This window comes from Poecilia reticulata, linkage group LG1 (genome assembly GCF_000633615.1).
Source record: "Poecilia reticulata strain Guanapo linkage group LG1, Guppy_female_1.0+MT, whole genome shotgun sequence".
Taxonomy (NCBI): domain Eukaryota; kingdom Metazoa; phylum Chordata; class Actinopteri; order Cyprinodontiformes; family Poeciliidae; genus Poecilia; species Poecilia reticulata.
In genome coordinates this window covers 30946030-30965286 of record NC_024331.1, presented here as the reverse complement: position 1 = coordinate 30965286, position 19257 = coordinate 30946030, and the positions used below count along the sequence as shown (strand labels likewise).

The 19257-nt window shown below is 39.4% G+C and overlaps 1 protein-coding gene across 4 annotated transcripts in view; it reads right to left on the bottom strand.

Annotated features, from left to right (window-relative positions):
• Positions 1–410: 410 nt before the first annotated feature.
• coro2aa (coronin 2Aa) overlaps positions 411–19257 on the bottom strand; it is a 41037-nt gene continuing 22190 nt past the window's right edge. For all 4 annotated transcript variants that reach the window (XM_008422996.2, XM_008422982.2, XM_008423003.2 and 1 more), the window contains 11 exons: positions 13520–13720; positions 9729–9845; positions 8405–8554; positions 6898–7077; positions 4103–4219; positions 3641–3745; positions 3461–3557; positions 2106–2218; positions 1911–2001; positions 1589–1836; positions 411–1151 (listed from right to left, as the gene is read on the bottom strand). In XM_008422996.2, coding sequence (XP_008421218.1) covers positions 1020–1151; positions 1589–1836; positions 1911–2001; positions 2106–2218; positions 3461–3557; positions 3641–3745; positions 4103–4219; positions 6898–7077; positions 8405–8554; positions 9729–9845; positions 13520–13720 — 1551 coding nt within the window. In that variant the 3' untranslated portion in view covers positions 411–1019. The remainder of the gene's footprint in view (positions 1152–1588; positions 1837–1910; positions 2002–2105; positions 2219–3460; positions 3558–3640; positions 3746–4102; positions 4220–6897; positions 7078–8404; positions 8555–9728; positions 9846–13519; positions 13721–19257) is intronic.

The following is a 19257-nucleotide window of genomic DNA, read 5'->3' as shown; positions in this document are numbered from 1 at the left end:
AAGATTACAGGAAAAGTATAATTTTATAACTCATATTTTTGTGATTTAAAACTTTTGTTTGGTGCCATTTGGTAATCAATTCCCTGAATAAAAATCAGTTTAAAACAGACAAACAGAATATTTGTTTTGTATGCATTTGCTGCAATTCAGTGACTTAAAACATGCAAGAAAACTACCAAGGAAAACAAAAATTATAGTTATATTTAATAAATTAGAACAGATTATGTATTCCTTATTTACTTGATTAAAAGCACCTTTTGAAAATTATCCTTTTTTAAAGATAAAGTAGCTTTAGCTCATATTTCTGTATTAAAATGATAAAAAAAAAAAAGATACCCAGCAAAAATGAAAGGAGACAATCATAAGTCATTAAGTTTTTTGCAGCAAAAAAAAATAAAAACAGCATTTGGTTCATTTTCATCTTCATATATTTGCCAAACAAATCACATCCGGGGATTCAAATTCCTGATTAAAATGTATTCCCTGCCCACATTTTTAAATAAATATAAAAATTAGGGTTAAAACTTATACATGGCATCAGTTTCAGATTTAGTGTACACATTAAAATTAATCTGCTTCCAGAAGTTTTCAAAATAAAAGCTGGAATAAAGCGATCTGCGGCTTATAGAAAGGCGGAGCTCGGGTTCAACAGGCAGGTCATTCGTTTAGCTCTTTCACATTCATTCACTTACAGCAGTTTAAATACAGGAGAAAAAAAATTTAAATCAAGCACAAAAAATAAATTCAGCGTTTTCGGCTCAGGCTCAAACATCAGTTAAAAAAAAGGCTAAAAATATTACAGTAAACTTGCATAGCAGTGAAGTGTATAAAAGAAACAGGGCAACGGTAAAAAGTTTATGTACACGAACAAAGAATATGTGCACCAAGTGTTGGCTGAAAGTCGAGGTTCGAGTCTCAGGAGAGCCGGGAAGTTTTAAAGAACGAGCCGTTTCCGATTCCGGGATTTGAGCCGGAGTGTCCCGCTCAGCGCCGTGGGGAAACCGGGACACTCGTAAAAGTTAGCTCTGCGTCTGGGAGTTCTTGATGTTCTTAATCTCCAGCTCGAGCTGCTTGACGCGCACGTCCCTCTGGTTGAGGAGCTCCCTCAGCCGCCGGATCTCCTCCTGCTGCTTCAGGAACTTCAGGCGCAGCTGCAGGTACACAGAAAACATGAGGGAGAGGGAAAATATGTTTTACCCACAGTGGGAACCAAGTGAGTCTCTGAAGTTTAGAGATTCAGAGTAAATCAAGTGTCAACAAAAGGCAGAAACCACAACGCAAGAAAAAGCCACGGCAGAAGTTATGCCAACATGTGATGCTAAAACGGACGTTATGCTAAAACTGCTAGCGTAACGTAGAAAATTGTGTACTGGACTGATGGGATTGTATGTACATTTACTCCTTAATGTGCCCTCTGGTGGACACAGATAAGAGAAAAACTTTTTATAATAATCACATCTTTTACGAGATTAGCTGTACAGCACTATAAAAACTAATCGGTGCAGATGAATGCTCAACATTTAGAAATGTAAAGTGAAGTATAACAGTTTTCAGCCTGGTTCTAAGTGTTTTTGGGTATTAAACGCACCTCGTTTTCTGTCCTGGGAGGCGAGCAAAGCGCCAGGTCCTCCCCGTTGATCACATGCGTTTGACCGCGGCCGTCTTCAACCAGGTCGCTCGCTTCTTTGACTTCCTGTTGGTCCTGAATGTAGGAGTGCTGCGGCATTCCCGGCCGGCTCCAAGACCGGTGAGTGTCCATGGAGTTGGCCAGCGCCTTCGTCTCTGACGGAGGCTCCGTCAGTTCACTCCCAGGCTTCAGAGACATGAGAATTGGTCCTAAACGGTTAAGGCCAGGAGAATTATGAGCATCGATTTGATTAGATAATTAGCTGAATAAGAATGAAGCTGACCTTTATCGACCCCACTGAGCCACTCGTCTGCAGTCAGAGCTGGTCTGTTACTTGGCGTCATCGGATAGATGTCTTCCTGGTACGACTCAGACTAAAACAACGAAACAGGCGGAATAAATAAAACCCAAAACATGGATGTTTCTCTGATAATTCAAGTGATGCGTTTGAGGTTTGTGTAAATCTGAGCGCTCTCACCCTGCGGGGTACGATCATGGAAACGGGCTCAATGAGGCTCTTGACCGTCACCACTTTGTAGAACCTGAAAACCTCACATGAGCTGACGTCCAGGCCTCGCTTAGGCATCACACCTGCAGAACCACACAGACAAACTCAGGACTTTACTGCCAATAACATCCCGTTATTAATTTAGATTAGTGCTGAAGCGATCAATCATGATGAATCGATTATTGAAATTATCAACTAATTTAGCAACCATTTGGCCATTTGGTTACTAATGGCAAAGGCCATTTGCTGAAAGAATACACAGAAGTAATTAAACCAATTCTATACAATATATATAAATATATATATGTATATACACACACAACAAGCTTTTAGCTTCACCTGGTTCAAATTCTGTTAAAATAAATCTCATTTAGCACATTTTTCTATTAAATTATTAATGAGTTAATCCAAAAAAATAATCAACAGATCAGCCTTACACTGTACTGATGTAAAGTATTTGACGTTAGAAGTATTTTTTTTAGTTGAAAATGCATCCTTTGCTACAAATGATCAAAGGTTCCCTGAAGGAATCTTTTATTATGGCATTTTAAGGAATAAAATGCTAGATTTTATTAATAAAGGAATTCAGTAACATATTTGCATATTTGGCTTGCTTGCTAAATATTTAGAAAACAACCTAAATATTTAATTTGGGAAATAAATATTTAGCTGAGACAGACATTTAGTTGGGAACTAAATAATCAAGTTTATTTGTGTAGCTCGTTTCAGCAAAAGGCAGTTCAAAGTGCTTTACATCATAAAAATTCAGATGTACGAAATCATATGAGACACCACACACTCAACAACTGAGAAAATCAGAAAACATTACAATTTGCTAAGCGTCATCATTACTTTGCACTTATTAACTAAATATTGAATTTGAAGTGTAAAAATTTAATCTGAAAACTAAATATTTAGTTTGGAACACATTAAAACATTTGAAAATATTTATTTCCTCCATTTTCCAGTGAACACTCATGTTTTTTCACCATGACACGCTAAATAAAGCCAATTATTGCTGATAATTTTTTTACTTTGTAACAAACGACGGCACCGATACGACTTTTATCGGATCCAGCAATGCTTTTTTCTTTTCCAACCACCTGTGAATTTAATAAATATTCTTATGCGTGGCAGCGAACTCTGACAGTTTACCGGTAAGGAGTTACGTCTCCCAACGTGAGCCTGTTTGCAGCAACAGCGACGACCTGATTTGGTTATTCAAATAAGCGGCTTCATTTGCACGGCAGCTTTGCTTACAGGTGCCAAAGAGTCAACACCGCCTGGAAACTGCAGGGCTTGAGAAGTTGCAACGCGTTCCTTACCCATTCCTTTCTGAGGCGTGTGTGAGCGGAACTCCATCAGGTACTGGATGTACGGTTTTTCTGAGCTGATCTCGTAGTACCTGATGCTTCCGTCCCCCTAAAAACAACAGGAAACCTGCAACTTTTAAAGGAATTTAACACCATATGTGATTTTTGTCTGGGTTTATGAGTCTTGTTTACCTTCCCAGCAAGGTAGAGCATGTGTGTGTCAGGATCGTAGAACGGGAACAGGAGACCCGAGGAACCATCCAGGTTCTCCTCCAATAAAGGCGTCGACAGGTCGTCCTGGAAACCAACGAAGATTAAAACATCGGTTAAAAAACCCAACGTGAAAGTCATGAAAACAGACAGGAAAATCCACCCTGATATCAAAACATGATCAGTTTAATCCATGGAATTAAAAACCAGGAGCTCAATCCCTAATCCACACTTTGTCTGTGCACAGCGTTAGTTTGGCCACTAGATGGCAGAGTTGTGTTTAATACAGCAGCTCCACATGAAGGATTTCAAAACAAAATCTGCATCTTAAAAAGGAAAATGCTAAATAAATCTAGGTCCCAGTGAGTTTATTATTAGAACAGAAAAAAAATCATGTTCTGGATTAATGTTTGATTTATTTTGTACCATTTCTGTTTCCCTCACCTGATCCCACAGGACAAACTGTCGACTGTTGTAACGCGACGTGCCGGATGTGAAGATCATCTTCATGTTTCCTAAAATCAGCGCCTTACTGGCTTTGTGTGTCTTGCAGCTTCCTTCCTGCAAATGAACACAAATCTCAGGATAAATCAAAAGTAGAAGATTTAGCTGCATTTAAAACTCCATGCTATTACTTTACATCTATACATATTTTTTATATATTTAAAGAGAGAAAGCACTGTGCAAAACTCTTAAACCAGCGTTTATATCTTTGTGTCCAAGCAACACTTTCTTTCAAGCCTTTGGACTTTGGTTGCTACTTTTAGATCACTTGTTTGCCCAGTCCTTGTAAATAATGACATGTATTTGAAATATTATACAAAATCCATGAATGTAGATGCACAATCTTGCAGCTGTTTGCAGCATTCAACTTTTAGGAATCGCCTTCATGCAGCTAAAATACAGTTTCCTCTCTGTGAAACCTTACTATCTTTGGTATTTTTATTTGATACGGATGAAGAAACTGGAACAGGTTGGTGATAAAGAGTCCCAAATCAAGGTATTTTTAAATGATAAGAATCAGCTTCATGCAGCCAGTTTTTAAAAATCACAATTGTGCAAACAGTTTGGTTTGCACAGCTTGCAAAACTGCGTGACAGTGGACCTTTGGCTGTTCGTGGTTCAGTAGTCATGGATTTTTCTGTTGAAAGCAACTCCAGATTATTTGCACAAAATGCAGCCTGGGAAGTTGAAATTCCTGCAAAGCTACCAGAAAAGCTGTTTGCTGGTGTTTGCAAAGCAGCCAATCCAGGAGTGGCATTTATTTTCCTTGGTGTTGATTGACTGAACCATCAAGAGTGGAAATAAGGAAAACTGTGGATCCTAGCTTCCGCTGTAATGCTAAAATGGTTTCCACTGTGTGTATTAATGCATAGTTAGGTATATTTGTTGTTTGGACTATAAAAATAGGCTTTTATATGCGTATTTATCAAGTATTCACGGATCTTAGCTAAAGTTGAATGGTTGTGGTCTCTAGCCTTTGCGAATATGGGGGTTCACTTTTATGCAAATCTAACAAGCATAGGTTCACCCAAAAAAAGGTAAATTTTTTCATCTTTTAAAACAATGTTTACTGTGAAAGTTAGACCTTATTAGTTTTTGACACTTTGCAAACTGCTCAGATGTCTTCTAGGGTTGTGGAGAAAATTCTTCAAGAAATGAAGATAATCAAAGCAAAAGGAAATTTGTGAAGTAGGACAGGAACAGAATTATCAACAAGTCACATCAAAACGGCAAATATGCTAACATTAGTTAGCCTTGAACTGCTACAAAGTGTGCTGCATGAAAACAGCAGGAGTGAGACATAAGTTTATTAAATCTGAACGTGTCAAGTCAGAAATATAATCAGAAAGTAGTAATAATGTTGCAAGTGTTTTAGACGATGCATTGTTTGAACATTTAGCTTTTTTAACCAAGCTAACTCATGTTGGAGCTGCATCTTAAGGTGAACCTGTGGAAACTGGGACAAAATGTCAGTCACTGTCCAGAAAAACGGCTCCTGCCGCATCTAGAACGTCACCGGATGAGTGGAACACAAAACACTGATATAAAACTGATGAGATGTGTCCAATAGAGCAGGCTGGACGCAGACCTGGAGGTTCCCAGGTCAAACTCAAAGCAGGAAGTGCCGAAACAACAACTGGAAGCAGTTTTATAAAAAAAAAAAAAAAAGTTAATTTAATTGAATAGAACCACGACTCTGTCGTTATCCACTTCTTCGTAACACCTTCCAAGGCAGAACCGAATCTAAAGCCCAGTTTTAATCAAAAACACACACTAAAGGTTCCTTAATTTCAAAGTAAAATGAGAAAGTTCTTTTTCAATCGACACCGACATTCAGAACAATACTGCTTCTGTAAAAAAGAAAAAAACAATATCTATTTGACTCCTGCTGGTGAGCCAGAGGTCTGTGGCGCCGAGTTGGGATCCGGTCCAGGACACAAGGTGTCAGTTTTGGCCGCATGGTGCTGAAAAGAGAGGAGGGGAATCTCCCGCTTTGGCTCGGCTGTGAGGTCACCGCACAGCGAAATAAAGAGCCATAGTTCTACACGTTTAAAAAAATATTCTGCAGCCAAACAAACCTGCTCAGAAGAACCATTTACAACGAGTGTGAGAGAAACGAGTGAAAGGTACCGCCATGGGAAAGAGCAAGAGATAATTCAAATGAGGTGTGGGATTTCCCCTCGTCTGTGTAGGGAAATGTTGGGTACCTGAGTAGATCGTAGGAAACCGATCAGATCCGACACGGGAGGAGCGGCTGCAGAAAAAAGCGGTTCTGAAAGTGTGTCTGATGTGGCGGGTTGAACTGGGCTGAAATGATGCGGCTTTTCTGAAATAATTCTGGGCTCTTCATGTCAAAGACACTTCTAAACATCTGAGCAAAATGCTTTAACATGACACTTGCATGGCCATCGCCACTTTAGTCCCTAAAAATGCTGAATTGGACCCAAAGCAGTTTGAAGAGATTTTACAGATCTGCACCAAGTTTCATAAACCTCAGTGAAATCTGGGGATGAAGCCGATTGTTTGAAATGTTTAAGGCGGCGCCGTGGGTTCATCGAGGAAGGAAGTTTAATCAGATATCAGGATTTGATGAAACCTGATGGAGTGCTTATGTCATCAACGTATGAAATACGGAGCAGGGCTGCCCACCCTGGTCCACTTTCACAGTCCGTTATTTTCACAGACGTTTTGTACAGTGAAGACCTTTTTAAACCGTCTGTAAAAAAACATTTTACCTGCAGCATATTCCCTGAGCGCGCCTCCATCAGCCGGATCTTCCTGTCCCTGCAGGTGGTGGCCAGGAGGCTCCCATCCGTGTTGAAGGACATGGACAAGACGACGTCTGTGTGGTGCTTGATGGTTCGGACGGGGTTCTTTATCACCTGCTCTGGAGAGTCCAGGTTCCAGATCATCACCTGGAGGAATAAATGCACTGTCATGAGAAAAATCTTCCTTTATGTTCCTGTAGAAATTCAGACTTTTTTTTTGTAAATTTGTTTAATTCTATAATATTTTGCCAAAAAATAAAAAAGTCTCAGTGCTGCCCTCTTTGGGTTGAACATGGCTACTGCAGCTTAATTTTCCTATTGGTCAGAAAAGTAAAGGTTAATGTTTACGTCACAGCTCCGGGTTTGGGCATAAAAACATTTCATTCAGACACAATAACAGGAAAAAAAAGTTGCAATTTTTTTTTTTGAGAAAAGAAAAACAAAAAGTCGTTAACTGTCGTGTAAAAGCTGCTGAAATACATCTGCAGGTGGGATTAGTTACACCAACACCCAGTTTCCGATGTACGCCAGCAAACATAAAGTCTTACAACTTGATTAAACATGACAACTGACATTTCCAGTTGTCAATATCAGCCCATCTTTATGGAACATTAAAATTTTTTTATAAAAATTCATAACATTGGTTATGAATGAAATATATGATGCATTCATAATAAAGATGATTGACGTATTTAGTACTGCTTTTTTAGAGGCTAAACTCTTAAGGGAAGAACTGATCATCTGTGGCTCAGGTAAGTATCTGGAGGAGGCAGAAGGTTGGACAGACAGCCAGGCTCCAGTCAGTACAAGTTAAAACAAAAGCTCTGAAGTGAAGAGAAATATCTTCATGCTTCAGTTTGTCTCAGAAGATGAGATGCAGTCGTGCCAAAGCTTAGAAGAGTTGCACTAAAGCTGACGTAGCTGGAAGGAACATGCTGGGCCGCGTTTTATTTGAACTTCGCTTTATCTGGACTAAAAGCTGAAACAATGTGTTTTCTTCAAATAATTTCAGAAATCCAGATAAAAGTATTCATCTCCGATTCGACATGCTCTCGACCTGCTCAGAAACGTCTCAGAGAGTAGAGCTGGATAGTTACACACACGGCTGTTTCTCAGTCTCCAGTGTTTCCAGGACTTTAAAGTTTTACAGATTAAATACAAACTTTCAAGTGTAATTTATGAGAGATAAACTCTTAAAAGGAAGGGAGGCTGGGAGGGACGGATAGATGATGAAACAGCCAGATAAGGAATTGAATTACAAAATAATGTTCTTTTTTTCCTTTATTCATTCTAAAAACATTAAAACTCCAGTTTTTTCCAGCCAGGAACTCTGAGTCCTCATAAAGTCACCCGGCAACAATCACCTTAAAAATCTAATTCCTGAAACCTGTTTGGCTGCGTCGTTATAAACGTTCTGTAATATATTTCACAATCAGCTTTTTGTTATCCTTATCACCTTGACGGCGTTTGTTACCTGGTAGTCGTAGGCGGTGCTGAAGAGGATGTTGTTCGCCGTCGGATGCCACTCGATGATGCCCACCCTGCGGCTGTGACCCTGCAGCTCTTTCCACGGCACCGTCAGTGTCTTCAGCACGCCGTGAGTCGGGATTTCCCAAACTTTCACCTGCACGCACATAAACCACGATAAATAACCGGAGAACCCTTAAGCTGAGAGTAAAAAGACTCTGACCCCAGGCAAAGTTTATGGATGCCTCTTGCTCCGTCTGCAGGGCTTTGTTCTGGGCCGCCCCGGCTTAACAAGCCAGGCAGTAAAATCGTCTGCCTACAGCGACATGCTCATATTCCAGGAATGCAGCAACATGTCCTTTCAGTCTCATGGATGCCTCATTTATAAAAACAAATATCTCCAACACATCACTTAGAAAAACATTGTACAGACAGGATTCATTTAAAAAATGCTCATCAACACAAACCTGCTGAATTTCTCCAGTGAGCTGCTTTAAACATGCCAGACCCACAGGGGGCAGTGCAGCACAAAGCTAAATCTTTTAATGTCTGGCGTTTCCGATTTTAGTGCCACTTCAGAAACTATTTTTAATACAGAAACCAATTTTTCTATTCAAATGGTTGAGATTTTAAATTATGTGACTGACAAGCGGAAAAGAGTGTAAATAAATAGAACATTTATTTAAGGCAATTATTTTCTATCAGTTTATATTTAAGCAAAATATAATATTGTAGATAAAATTGTTTTAGCTTAGCTGCGTGGCTTTTTCGTAGATAAAAAATATCAATATTATTTGAAATTAAATTTAATATGCATTGTAGCTGCAAATAAGACGCACAACTTCAATACATTTTAAAATCTATTTGAGCATTTTGAATGGATTCTGATGTTTTTTTCTGAACCTCAAGCTGCAACTAATGATTATGGTTAAACACAACCAGCTTACATTGTTCGCACTTTATTAAAACATAGTTTTACTCGTTCTTTAAAATTTTTCCACTATCATTAAATATAACATCAGCTGGCATTGAATTTCAGAGTTGCTCAACATACAAGTCATTTTTTGTGCATTAGTTCTAACTTTTAATAAAATTAATCTCTTTAAGAGAATGCCTACTGAAATGAAAGTCTGTATTTTGACTAAAGAATATATTTTGAAATAAAATCACAGGTGTTCAAGTATAAACACTTGTGATTTTACAACAAAGTATAACATGAGCAGCTCTGTTCAGTGATATTAAACCGAGTGTGGATGAAAAGCCAAATTGCATAAAGATCCAGTTGGTTTCCCAGATATATGGGTATGATTGGACTAGGCCCGTTCACGCACCGTGGTGTCCTCGGAGCAGGAGGCGATGCAGTAATCGTTGAACGGATTCCATTTGATGTCCAGAACATTTCCTCTGTGGCCCGACACTCGAGGGTGGTGAGGGTCCACTTTACCTGGCTGGCAAAACACACACACACAAAAACACCCCGTCAGTCTGGAAGTGATCGCTATTTACTCTCTTGTGAAGAAAATCAATAATATCCCTGATGGATAAGCAGCAATCAGGAGTCTGAGTGTTTGTGTCCAAAGGTAACAAGAGCTAATAAAGTCCCACAATGCAAAGCCCAGAACAGGGCTGATTTCCATGTGAGCCTGTGTAACATAAACCAATCTGCTCAGCCACTTCCTGCTCCATGATGCTGCAACAGTTTCAGACGTTTTAGCCGTCTCTCATCGTACTTAAATGTCTATTCAGCTAATGAAAGTCATGGCACATCCACACATTGATTGGTTCTAAGCATCTGTTAATGTTTAGAGTAGTTTCAGGATCATGTGGTGGCTTTGTAACGTAGAGCTGAGTATTATGATAGTCTTATGGCAGGCGCAGGAACATGAGGATTTTTAAGGATTTTAAAAAGGAGGGGTCCCTGGATTGAGCCTTGGGGAACCCCATATGACTTCTGTCAGTTATCCGTTATCTGTTGACACAACAGATCCCTGTTCTTTAGGTAAGACTTGAACCGATTACGTCTTACCCAAAAGAGTCCGGCTCAAGTCTCTGGTCACTTCAGTGATGCTTCATGGTTCCATGTAATGTTGTGTTTCAGGAAGATTTAGCAGAGAAAATCCATTTATGAGCAGGAAAATGATAATTAGCTTGGGCAAGCAGCTCCTATGCACCACAAATCTGGAACAAACTTCCAGAAACCTGCAAAACGTCCGAAACACCGAGCTCTTTCAAATCAAAGCTAAAAAGCTCACCTGTTTCTTCTGAGTCATAATAAATGGGACATTGATCAACATATCTGATGTGTATTGATCATTTTCAGTTCACTTCACTTTATTTTGGTAAATTGTCAACACAGGAAACAAAAAGAAACAAACGAACCAATAATTTACCATAAAAGAAGTAGGCTGAAGCCAGAGCTTATACTTGCCTACCCTGTTCACAAACCATCAGAAAATATATCTAGATGATGACAAAATGTAATGTTTGTTACTGGTTTCTCAATTGCTGACTGCATGTTGCTTTTATGACTTCATATTTCTATGATGTAAAGGATGTTGAACTGCCTTGTTGCTGAAATGTGCTACACAAATAAACTTGATTAAATTAAAAAAAGAAAAGAGCTGGAATTGGATGAATCTCAGTTTGTCAGCCTTCAGTATTGGTAAATCTGTCCTTGATCGGCTTCGATTATTAATCTTCAAGTCAAATACTGCAAGATAAACTAATTTCTGTTCATTAAATTCACAAAAACTGGAAATTCCCTCTTTCTATTTATGAAAAACAACATAAGATTCCTGTAATTCTTGGTTTTTGGAGGAGAGATTGCTGCAAAGCTGAGACTGGATGCCGCTGACGCGAACACTGAGCTCCTGTCTGCTACCTGAATCATTTCACACACAATCTGAAAATATGTAATTACATTTTTAACAAAATGACCAACTCAAATATGACGATTTCGCTTTTAAAAATGTTTGATTATTTCACATAGTTGTGGCAATAAAACAAATGTAACTTTTACACACAGGTTTCTGTTAAATAGAAGAAACGCCTGACATCTGATCGGCCACTAAGAGTCTGATCTGGTTTGCAAAGTTTGATTTGACAAATTAGTTTAAATTCAGAAACAATTCAAAGTCAAAGCAGCTAATCTGTGTTTATGACATTTGGTAATAAATGGCCAGTTTTGGATGATGTTACCAAATTCAGCCAGTTTTTCCACAGAAGGCGACCTAACGACGATCCACGTTTTTTTTCCTGTTTGCACCTCCAGAGAAATCCAGACATGTTGACACAGATGTACGGTTTGGTTTGGAGGTAAAAGAAAAAACTCCTCTCCAACTTTCAAACATATGCCAGGTATTTTTTTATTGTGAGCTCCGTGCAGCATTGCTCAGATTAATGTCCCTGCAAGGCATTTATTAGACTTCACCAGACCTGACAGATCCAGACACGCAACACGGCTTTCTGCTGCCTCATTCCACATAAATCAGCAAAAATCCTTTTGGCAGAAATGAAAATTTAAAAAATTAAGATAATTATGAGTGAAAAGCCAGTCAGCCTGATGCTCAGGGAGAATGGAGATGGATTCCTGTTTTGACACCAAAACAAAACTTTGACATCTCCCTCCATATCAGATCAAACTGAGGCTGAAACTGGCATTTATGTGGGAGCAGAGCGTTCCCTGAACCCCAGGCCTGCAGGTCGAGTCGGCCTTCAGACCACCAGTTTATGTGGCTTACATGTTTGTTTCTATCTGCAGACTGATTGCACGCAGCGGTGGGATGGTGAAGAGAGAAAGTTTCACCTCCTCGAGACACAGGGGAGGGTCGAGAGATGAGTTAAGTCATTCCTGAGCTCCTATGCAACCGTGAGCCGTGCCAGGAGGCTGGTGCAAACTCACAGGAAGAAAGAAAGAAGAGCTCTGCACCATAAATCCCTCTAATCTGGAGATAAACACAAAACTCCCCCAGTCACCTCAGGTTTTTTTTTCCTTGATATTTTGTAATAATGACTGATGAATCTCGCTGGGGAAAAAGTGCAAAAGGGGCAACATTCTAACCTGCGAGAACGAGGAGGAGTCGATAAAAATGCTGATCAAACTGATCATAAAATATCTCACCACAAAACGGGGATTTAGTTTGTGATTAAAAATTCACACCGTTTTAACTCCACTGCCCTCCAGCTACGACAGGAAACTGGGGAATAAAACCACAGCAAGAAACTTTTACGGTTTTCCACATTTTTGAGCAGAAATCGATAAATTGTGACACTGAAATGTCAAGAGGGGAGGACTAATGAAACATAACGAGTATTTCTTTAAAGCTGTTGTATATAATTTCATGAAAACATTTTTCTTTAAACTGTCACTATGTCATGACGGTGCAGTACGAGATCGATAATCCACTATTTAAAGAATCCTTCTCCCACTGTCATCCAGAAACAACCAGGATTTTTGGAATTTTGGTATTTTTAAAAGACCAAAATGAAAATAATTCACACAAATAAATGACAAAATCAGAAAGATTTTTCCAAATCAGTTTCTTTCAATAAAAACTTGTTTTAAAAAAACTGCAGATTGTGTCTTGTGAATATTTGGTCAAAATATGTTTGGTCTTGATTCAGTGAAGTTACTCAAAGTGGGAAAAGAATCCAGAAATATTACTCAAGAAAGAGCAGTGATGCTTCCCAATAACATTTCTCTAATATGGGTAATAAGTACAGCATGGTAAAAATGCTAATAAAAGCACATTTTTACAAAAAGGCAACATGAGTAAATGCAACCAGTTAAAACCCAACTATCTCCATCCACTCTCCCATAAAAACCATCTTTCTTGAGTACTTGACTAAAAGTTATTCTCAAACAAACCTCAAGCATTTATCGAACGGCTGCATCAATGCTGAGATTAAATTAACGGTGCTGCATGACTTGTACAGACGCCAATCTCACAGATGCTTCCAGCTCTTTCATCTCAGATTTTTATGGACAGTCCTTTGTAATTATTAAACTCGCTCTGGTTCCATTTATTCAGCTCCCATCCGAACCGTTCGTGAATTTATAAAGCAGGACAGGTGCAGCAGCCGTCCCCTCCGTGTCTTCCCAGCTAAATCGGTGCAAACTCACATGGTTGACCGACAGGACCAGGAAGGCTCCGCCCCCGGCGCACTCCGTGATGATGGCGACGAAGCGAGGGTTGACGGCGCAGAAGTGGTTGTCCTGGACGCTGCGTGTGATCGGCACGCCATCGAAGCAGTTCTCCTTAGTGGCAGCTTTCCCGAACACGTGGCGAAACTTGGAGCTGCGGTACTGAGGACGCCATGTCATCTGAGAGGAGGAGGAGGAGGAGGGAGAAACATGGAGGTCAGAGAGGGAGAAACGACGCTACGTCTGCTTAAACCACGAGTCTACAAAGACATTCACCACCAATTCAAACATGCCATTTGTTAAAGTTTAAACTCTAAGAAATTCTGATAATAGATAATTTATTGCTTCAAATGGAATTTAGGAAAATACTCAACTAAATAAAAGATTCAATTTAACAGAGTGAAATTACTTTTCTGACACTTTTTTTAGTCAATTACATCAGTAAAGGATGAAAATGTTCAGAAACTGAACAAAAATAAGTGCATTTGTGACTGAGTGATAAATCAATTTTGTTGATTAAATTAAATCTTAAACATACTAAACATGTTTTAAAAACAACTCATCAGTTCAGTCAGAGCAATTAGGATAAATAAAGAAGCTGTCAGAAATAACAGGTTGACTAGTTCGGTCAAATAAACTGCAACAAATTTAAATGGTTCAGAAAGAAGAATCCTAAATATAAAATAAATAAAGCACAGAATTAGACTGACTTATGGATCAGGACCGATACCTGATCAAGACTTTTTCCAATATCAGGACCAATACAGATATCGTTTTCACAACTATACCAAAATATTGCAATACTAATTAAATTTATTTAAAAACATTTAATTTCTTCAACTAATTTAAAAAATATATTGTTGAAATAAATAAAGTAATTTTAATTACAAATAATTCTAAAAATGTATAAATTTTTGGATAATCTTTGTTTTACTTCAGATCATTTGCGATCGAACAAATAACTCAGCACTTAAACCATGATGGCAGAAAAAGCCTTCCTGAATCCTGAGGCTCTTTTTAGCCCATTTCCTCGACTTGCTGGTCGATGCATATGTTGTTACAGAGAGAGATGAGAGGCTGCGGTCCACCGGGACGAGCCTCGGCCAGCCGGCATGTCTGCTCTGCCGCCTGCTGAAGCTCATTACTTATGAATAAAGGGTGGAGGCCGACGTTAACGAGATGCTACGGCTTTAAAAAAAAACAACCTGCAGGAGAAACGGTCAGCACAAGGTGTGATCTCATCACAACTTTCTGTTTCCAGACAGATCCAACAATGACCTAATTCTAATGAGCAGCTCTGATGATGATGGCCAAATAAATAAAGGTTAGCCTGATGGTGGTGGTGCTGACAGGACGAGTCCGGCTAAAGGAAAAGACACGCAGCCGTGACTTCATGTCTCAGTTTAGGCTTCAGCCTCTCACCTCCTGGCCTGAGGGCGTCAAAACGAGCTAACCGCTAACGCTGCGCCTCCATGCCTACAGAGAGCTGCACAAAAACGTTCCTGTCGGCTAAACCTTCAACACAACCGGACCGGCAGCGCCGACAGAAACACAGATAAAACAGCAGCAAACATCTTTGATCTCATGAGAGTCATGAATCTGGCTTGGTTTTATAAAAGAAAAGCTTAAGTAACATCATCATCACATTTAGTTTGATCCAAAAGTTTAAATCTCTTTTCTCTACATTTTGGTAATCTTATAATCCTCTGAAGTTGTTCTGATGGATTCTTCTCCAGGTCTTTCTGAGTTTATTTGGACTTCATTTCCTCTAATTCAGGCGTGAAATGGCTGCTAAGCCCAACGGATGAGCAGCTGTTGTGTTGACAGAATAATTTAAATTGAGATTCACGTCTTTGTTTTTGATGGGTGTGGCGTCTCCTCTGCTCCCCTCGGCATGCACAGCGCTGGAATAAAAACAGCCTTCAGCTTGTACAGATGCTGATCTGAGAGCTTTATGGACCTTTTTTTTTAAATTACAGAAATACAGACAATTTGGCAAGAAAATCCTCTTCATTTAAAATAGTAAAAGTACAGAAAAGAGGCTTCCTGTCTAATAAACAGATGAGGTAAAGCAGACCGATCCATCAGAAGAGAAGAGGAGGAAGATCATTTTCATCAGAAACGGAAATTTAAAACGGAGAACCGTTGTTTGCTTATCTGAAGTCAGAATTTGGATCTGAAAGGGAACAGAGTCCAGTTCAACTGGTTAAAAACCAGTGAGATCCCAGTTCAAAGTGAAACCATGAAACTGCCATGAAGGATGAACGGATAACAAGTTATTTTATTAACAGATGATGAATGGATGAATAAACAAAGAACCAAGTTGAAGGACGCACAGATGGATGAATGAACAGACGGATGGATGGATAGATGAATGATCATCCAACCAAATAGACATATAGATGGAATAACACCTGGACGGATGACCAGATGGATGGATGGGAGGATGGATAAACAACCAGGTGGATGGATGAACAGATAAATGGATGGATGAACAGATACATGGATGGATGAACAGATAACCAAATTCTGTCTGTCCAACTAGAGAAACCCTTCATCATCTTATATTAACACATGGAGCTTCATTAGCCTTTAATCTGCTGTAAACACAGATTAACTAGATTATTAATCAATAAAGTAACAACTTCAACTCAACTTTGGAGGATAAAACAAAATATCAGGCAGAAAAATCATAAAGTGATCACATATTTCCACCTGCTGCGCTCCAGCCTAACCAACAAACCCTGAACCAACACTGAAGCTAAGCTTAGCATCTCCGGTGTCCGTTCTGGACGGCTCCATCTGATGATCCGTGTCAGATAAACGCCCAGTTTGCTGCATGGGGTCAGATCTGCTCTCATCAGCAGTCATGTCCTGCTGAGGCTTACAGCAGCAGCAGCTGATCGTAATCAGGCCATTGGCAGCTGCAGGTCCACGGCGGATGCTGACGACCCAAACGCCGACCTGCCTATTTATACACCGACGTCTTGCTGATCAAACGCCGGCGAGGCGCGCTCGGTGACAGCAGGAAATTTGTTTTATTCCCAAGAGAGAGAAGAAACGGAGACGCTGTCTGTTCTGCTGGAGGGAAATGTATTTTAGTCGTGTTACGGGGCTGTAAAAAAAACCACAGCAAGCAGTCGTAAAACTGAACTGAAAACACAGATTGGATTTACAGAATGGTGCGAAAATATTTTTAAAACAAACTCTGATTTTACTAAAACGTTCCTGAAATCTGTGAAAGAAGTCTCCATCGGGATTTCTTCAGGACTTTCAATCGTTTCCACGACTCGGTCAATAAAGTACAGGCGTAAAGAAAGAACACCATCTGCAGAATACCATCTCCGCTGCCTGGATATCGAGCTGTTAGCATGTTAGCATGACCGTTGTCTTATAGCAACAGTCTTCAGTCAGAGGCTTCTTGAGATTCATTGCAACACTGACTGCTACTGGAGATCCTCCATGCCCTTAGCATCACCATCTATGGCGACTCTTTGAATTTAATTTTCCTTTGGGTAAATAAAGAGTCTTTGAATTGAATCAAGTCTCTACTTTCGTCTGCCTCATTAAAAAACATTGTTCTAGAAGTTTTTACAAACCTAAACAGGGTTTCCGTAATCTAAATTAGCTAAATGAGAGTCTGAGACGTTTTTGGGGTTTTTTCCTGCCTTTCCTCTGATCTTGGACTAAACTTTATAGGATTTCACACCCAGGAAGCTCATCAACCAGGAGCCATGAAATGTTTCTCCTCTTGTAAATAAATCTTCCTTAAAGTCATTGCTGATGTCTTTCCATCTAGAACAAAATGCAGTAAACGGACAAAACAATTTAATTCAAAAATGAATTATTAATCCCAATTAAATAGCAACTCCAGCTTCTATAATGGTGCTCATGGTTGCTTAACCAAACTCCTAGCTTACTGCCTGTTCAAAGTAATGACTCAGCACTATGAAGCAGCTGGACATACTCACCTCTGCCTCACCTTGGCTGACACTCCTCTCTCTACCTGTCTAGACTACTGCTGGACTTTTTCTATTCTGGTCTGTTGCAGATCTGGAAGTACAATCAAAACCTTTAAAGCCAAAGTCCAAACCGCATCAATTTGTCAATACAGCAGGAAACGTTCCCGAAACTTGTGACAGGAGCCACGTTACGACGGCGTATTACGGCCGTTAAAGAGAGAAACAAGAGGAGTAAACTTACTAATTTTCTAGAATAAAGTAAGGACAGAAAAAACAAAAAAACAGAAGTTTCAACAGTTGAAAAGTTGCTAGAAAAATATGTTTGAAATTAAACTCAGATCTGAGAAAAAAAATAAAGAAATTAGATTTTTTTTTTCAAGTTTTTGACATTTCAAACTCAAATTTCCAATTTTTTTTCCTCAAAGATTTTCTTAGATTAACTTGAAAATTATTTTTTTCTAGCAAACTGATGGCTTCAAACTCAGAAATTTACATTTTTTGCTAAAAACAATTTGAGATTAACCTCAACATTTAAAACATATTTTTTTCTTCGCACTTTTAATTTTCAAAATCTAATGATCTAGAAAAAAGAAATTTCTGAGATTAACCTCAAAATTAATTTTTTTCCATCGTATTTTTGACTTTTCTAATTCATATTTCCATGTTTTCTTTTTCCTCCAAAATTTCTGAGATTAACCTAAAAATTTCTTGTAAATTTTCAACTTTTCAAAATCAGAAATCTCCTCGTTTCTCTGAAAAATTTAGAAGTTAATCTCAAAATCTTCTGATTTTTTTCTAGCAAATTTTAAACTTTTCAAGCTCACAAATTTCCTTGTCGTTTTCCTCACTTTTCCCAAGTTTTTGGCAGAAATGTTCAAGGCTGTGCCTCTCCTGACTGGAGGTGGGATGTTTTCCCAACTCTCAGGGTGAAATCCAAGACGAGGAATGCACAGGTGTGAACGCATGTCGTGGCGTATCTGCACACAGGTATGAATGGCTGCCGCTGCCTGATGTCGTCCACACCTGACAGCTTACAAACTGAGCGGTAATAGGATAACAGGCGATAATCCCAGGCTGCTTCATTACAGCAGGGAACACGTTTGAGGGGATGAGACGGGATAAACGTCTGCATGTACCTGACAGAAAACATCTTAAAGCTCAGTCATGCACAAAACAATCGCAGAAATCCCACTTTGTTTCAATAAAACCCTGGAAACGCTCAGCTACTCTCACTTCCTGTATTTACGCTCCATTTCTTCAGTTTGGCTCGTGACAGATTTTATTCTGGCAGTTTTACTGCAGAGTGATTTAATGACAAGACAAAGCAGGGTAATGATTAGCGAGCGCAGCCGTCTGCTGGACGGGGCGTGGAGCACCTGAGTGGGCGCACAGCAGGGAACAAACTTCCTGCTTTCAAGCTTTCATTCATGTTCGATTAACACATCTCCACCTTTTCAACACGTTTTAACCCTCATCCACCATCTGCAAACATTTCAGGAAACTCGGTACATTTTTAAATTGCTCCACTTCTCTTATCTAACTCAAAGAAACACGCCTTATGAATGTTTGACGATCGCCAGCAACTCCCAGCAGCTCGCAGCACAGTAGCGGCTCGTCATTCACGTCCTGAGTGACGTGGAAATCGGCCCACTCAACGTTGGCACCATGTTTGACCAACACTTCAGGGGGAAGAGAATCTCATTTTTTACAACAGAGTTTTAGGGCCGAGTTAAGAAAAGATAATTAAATAATTAC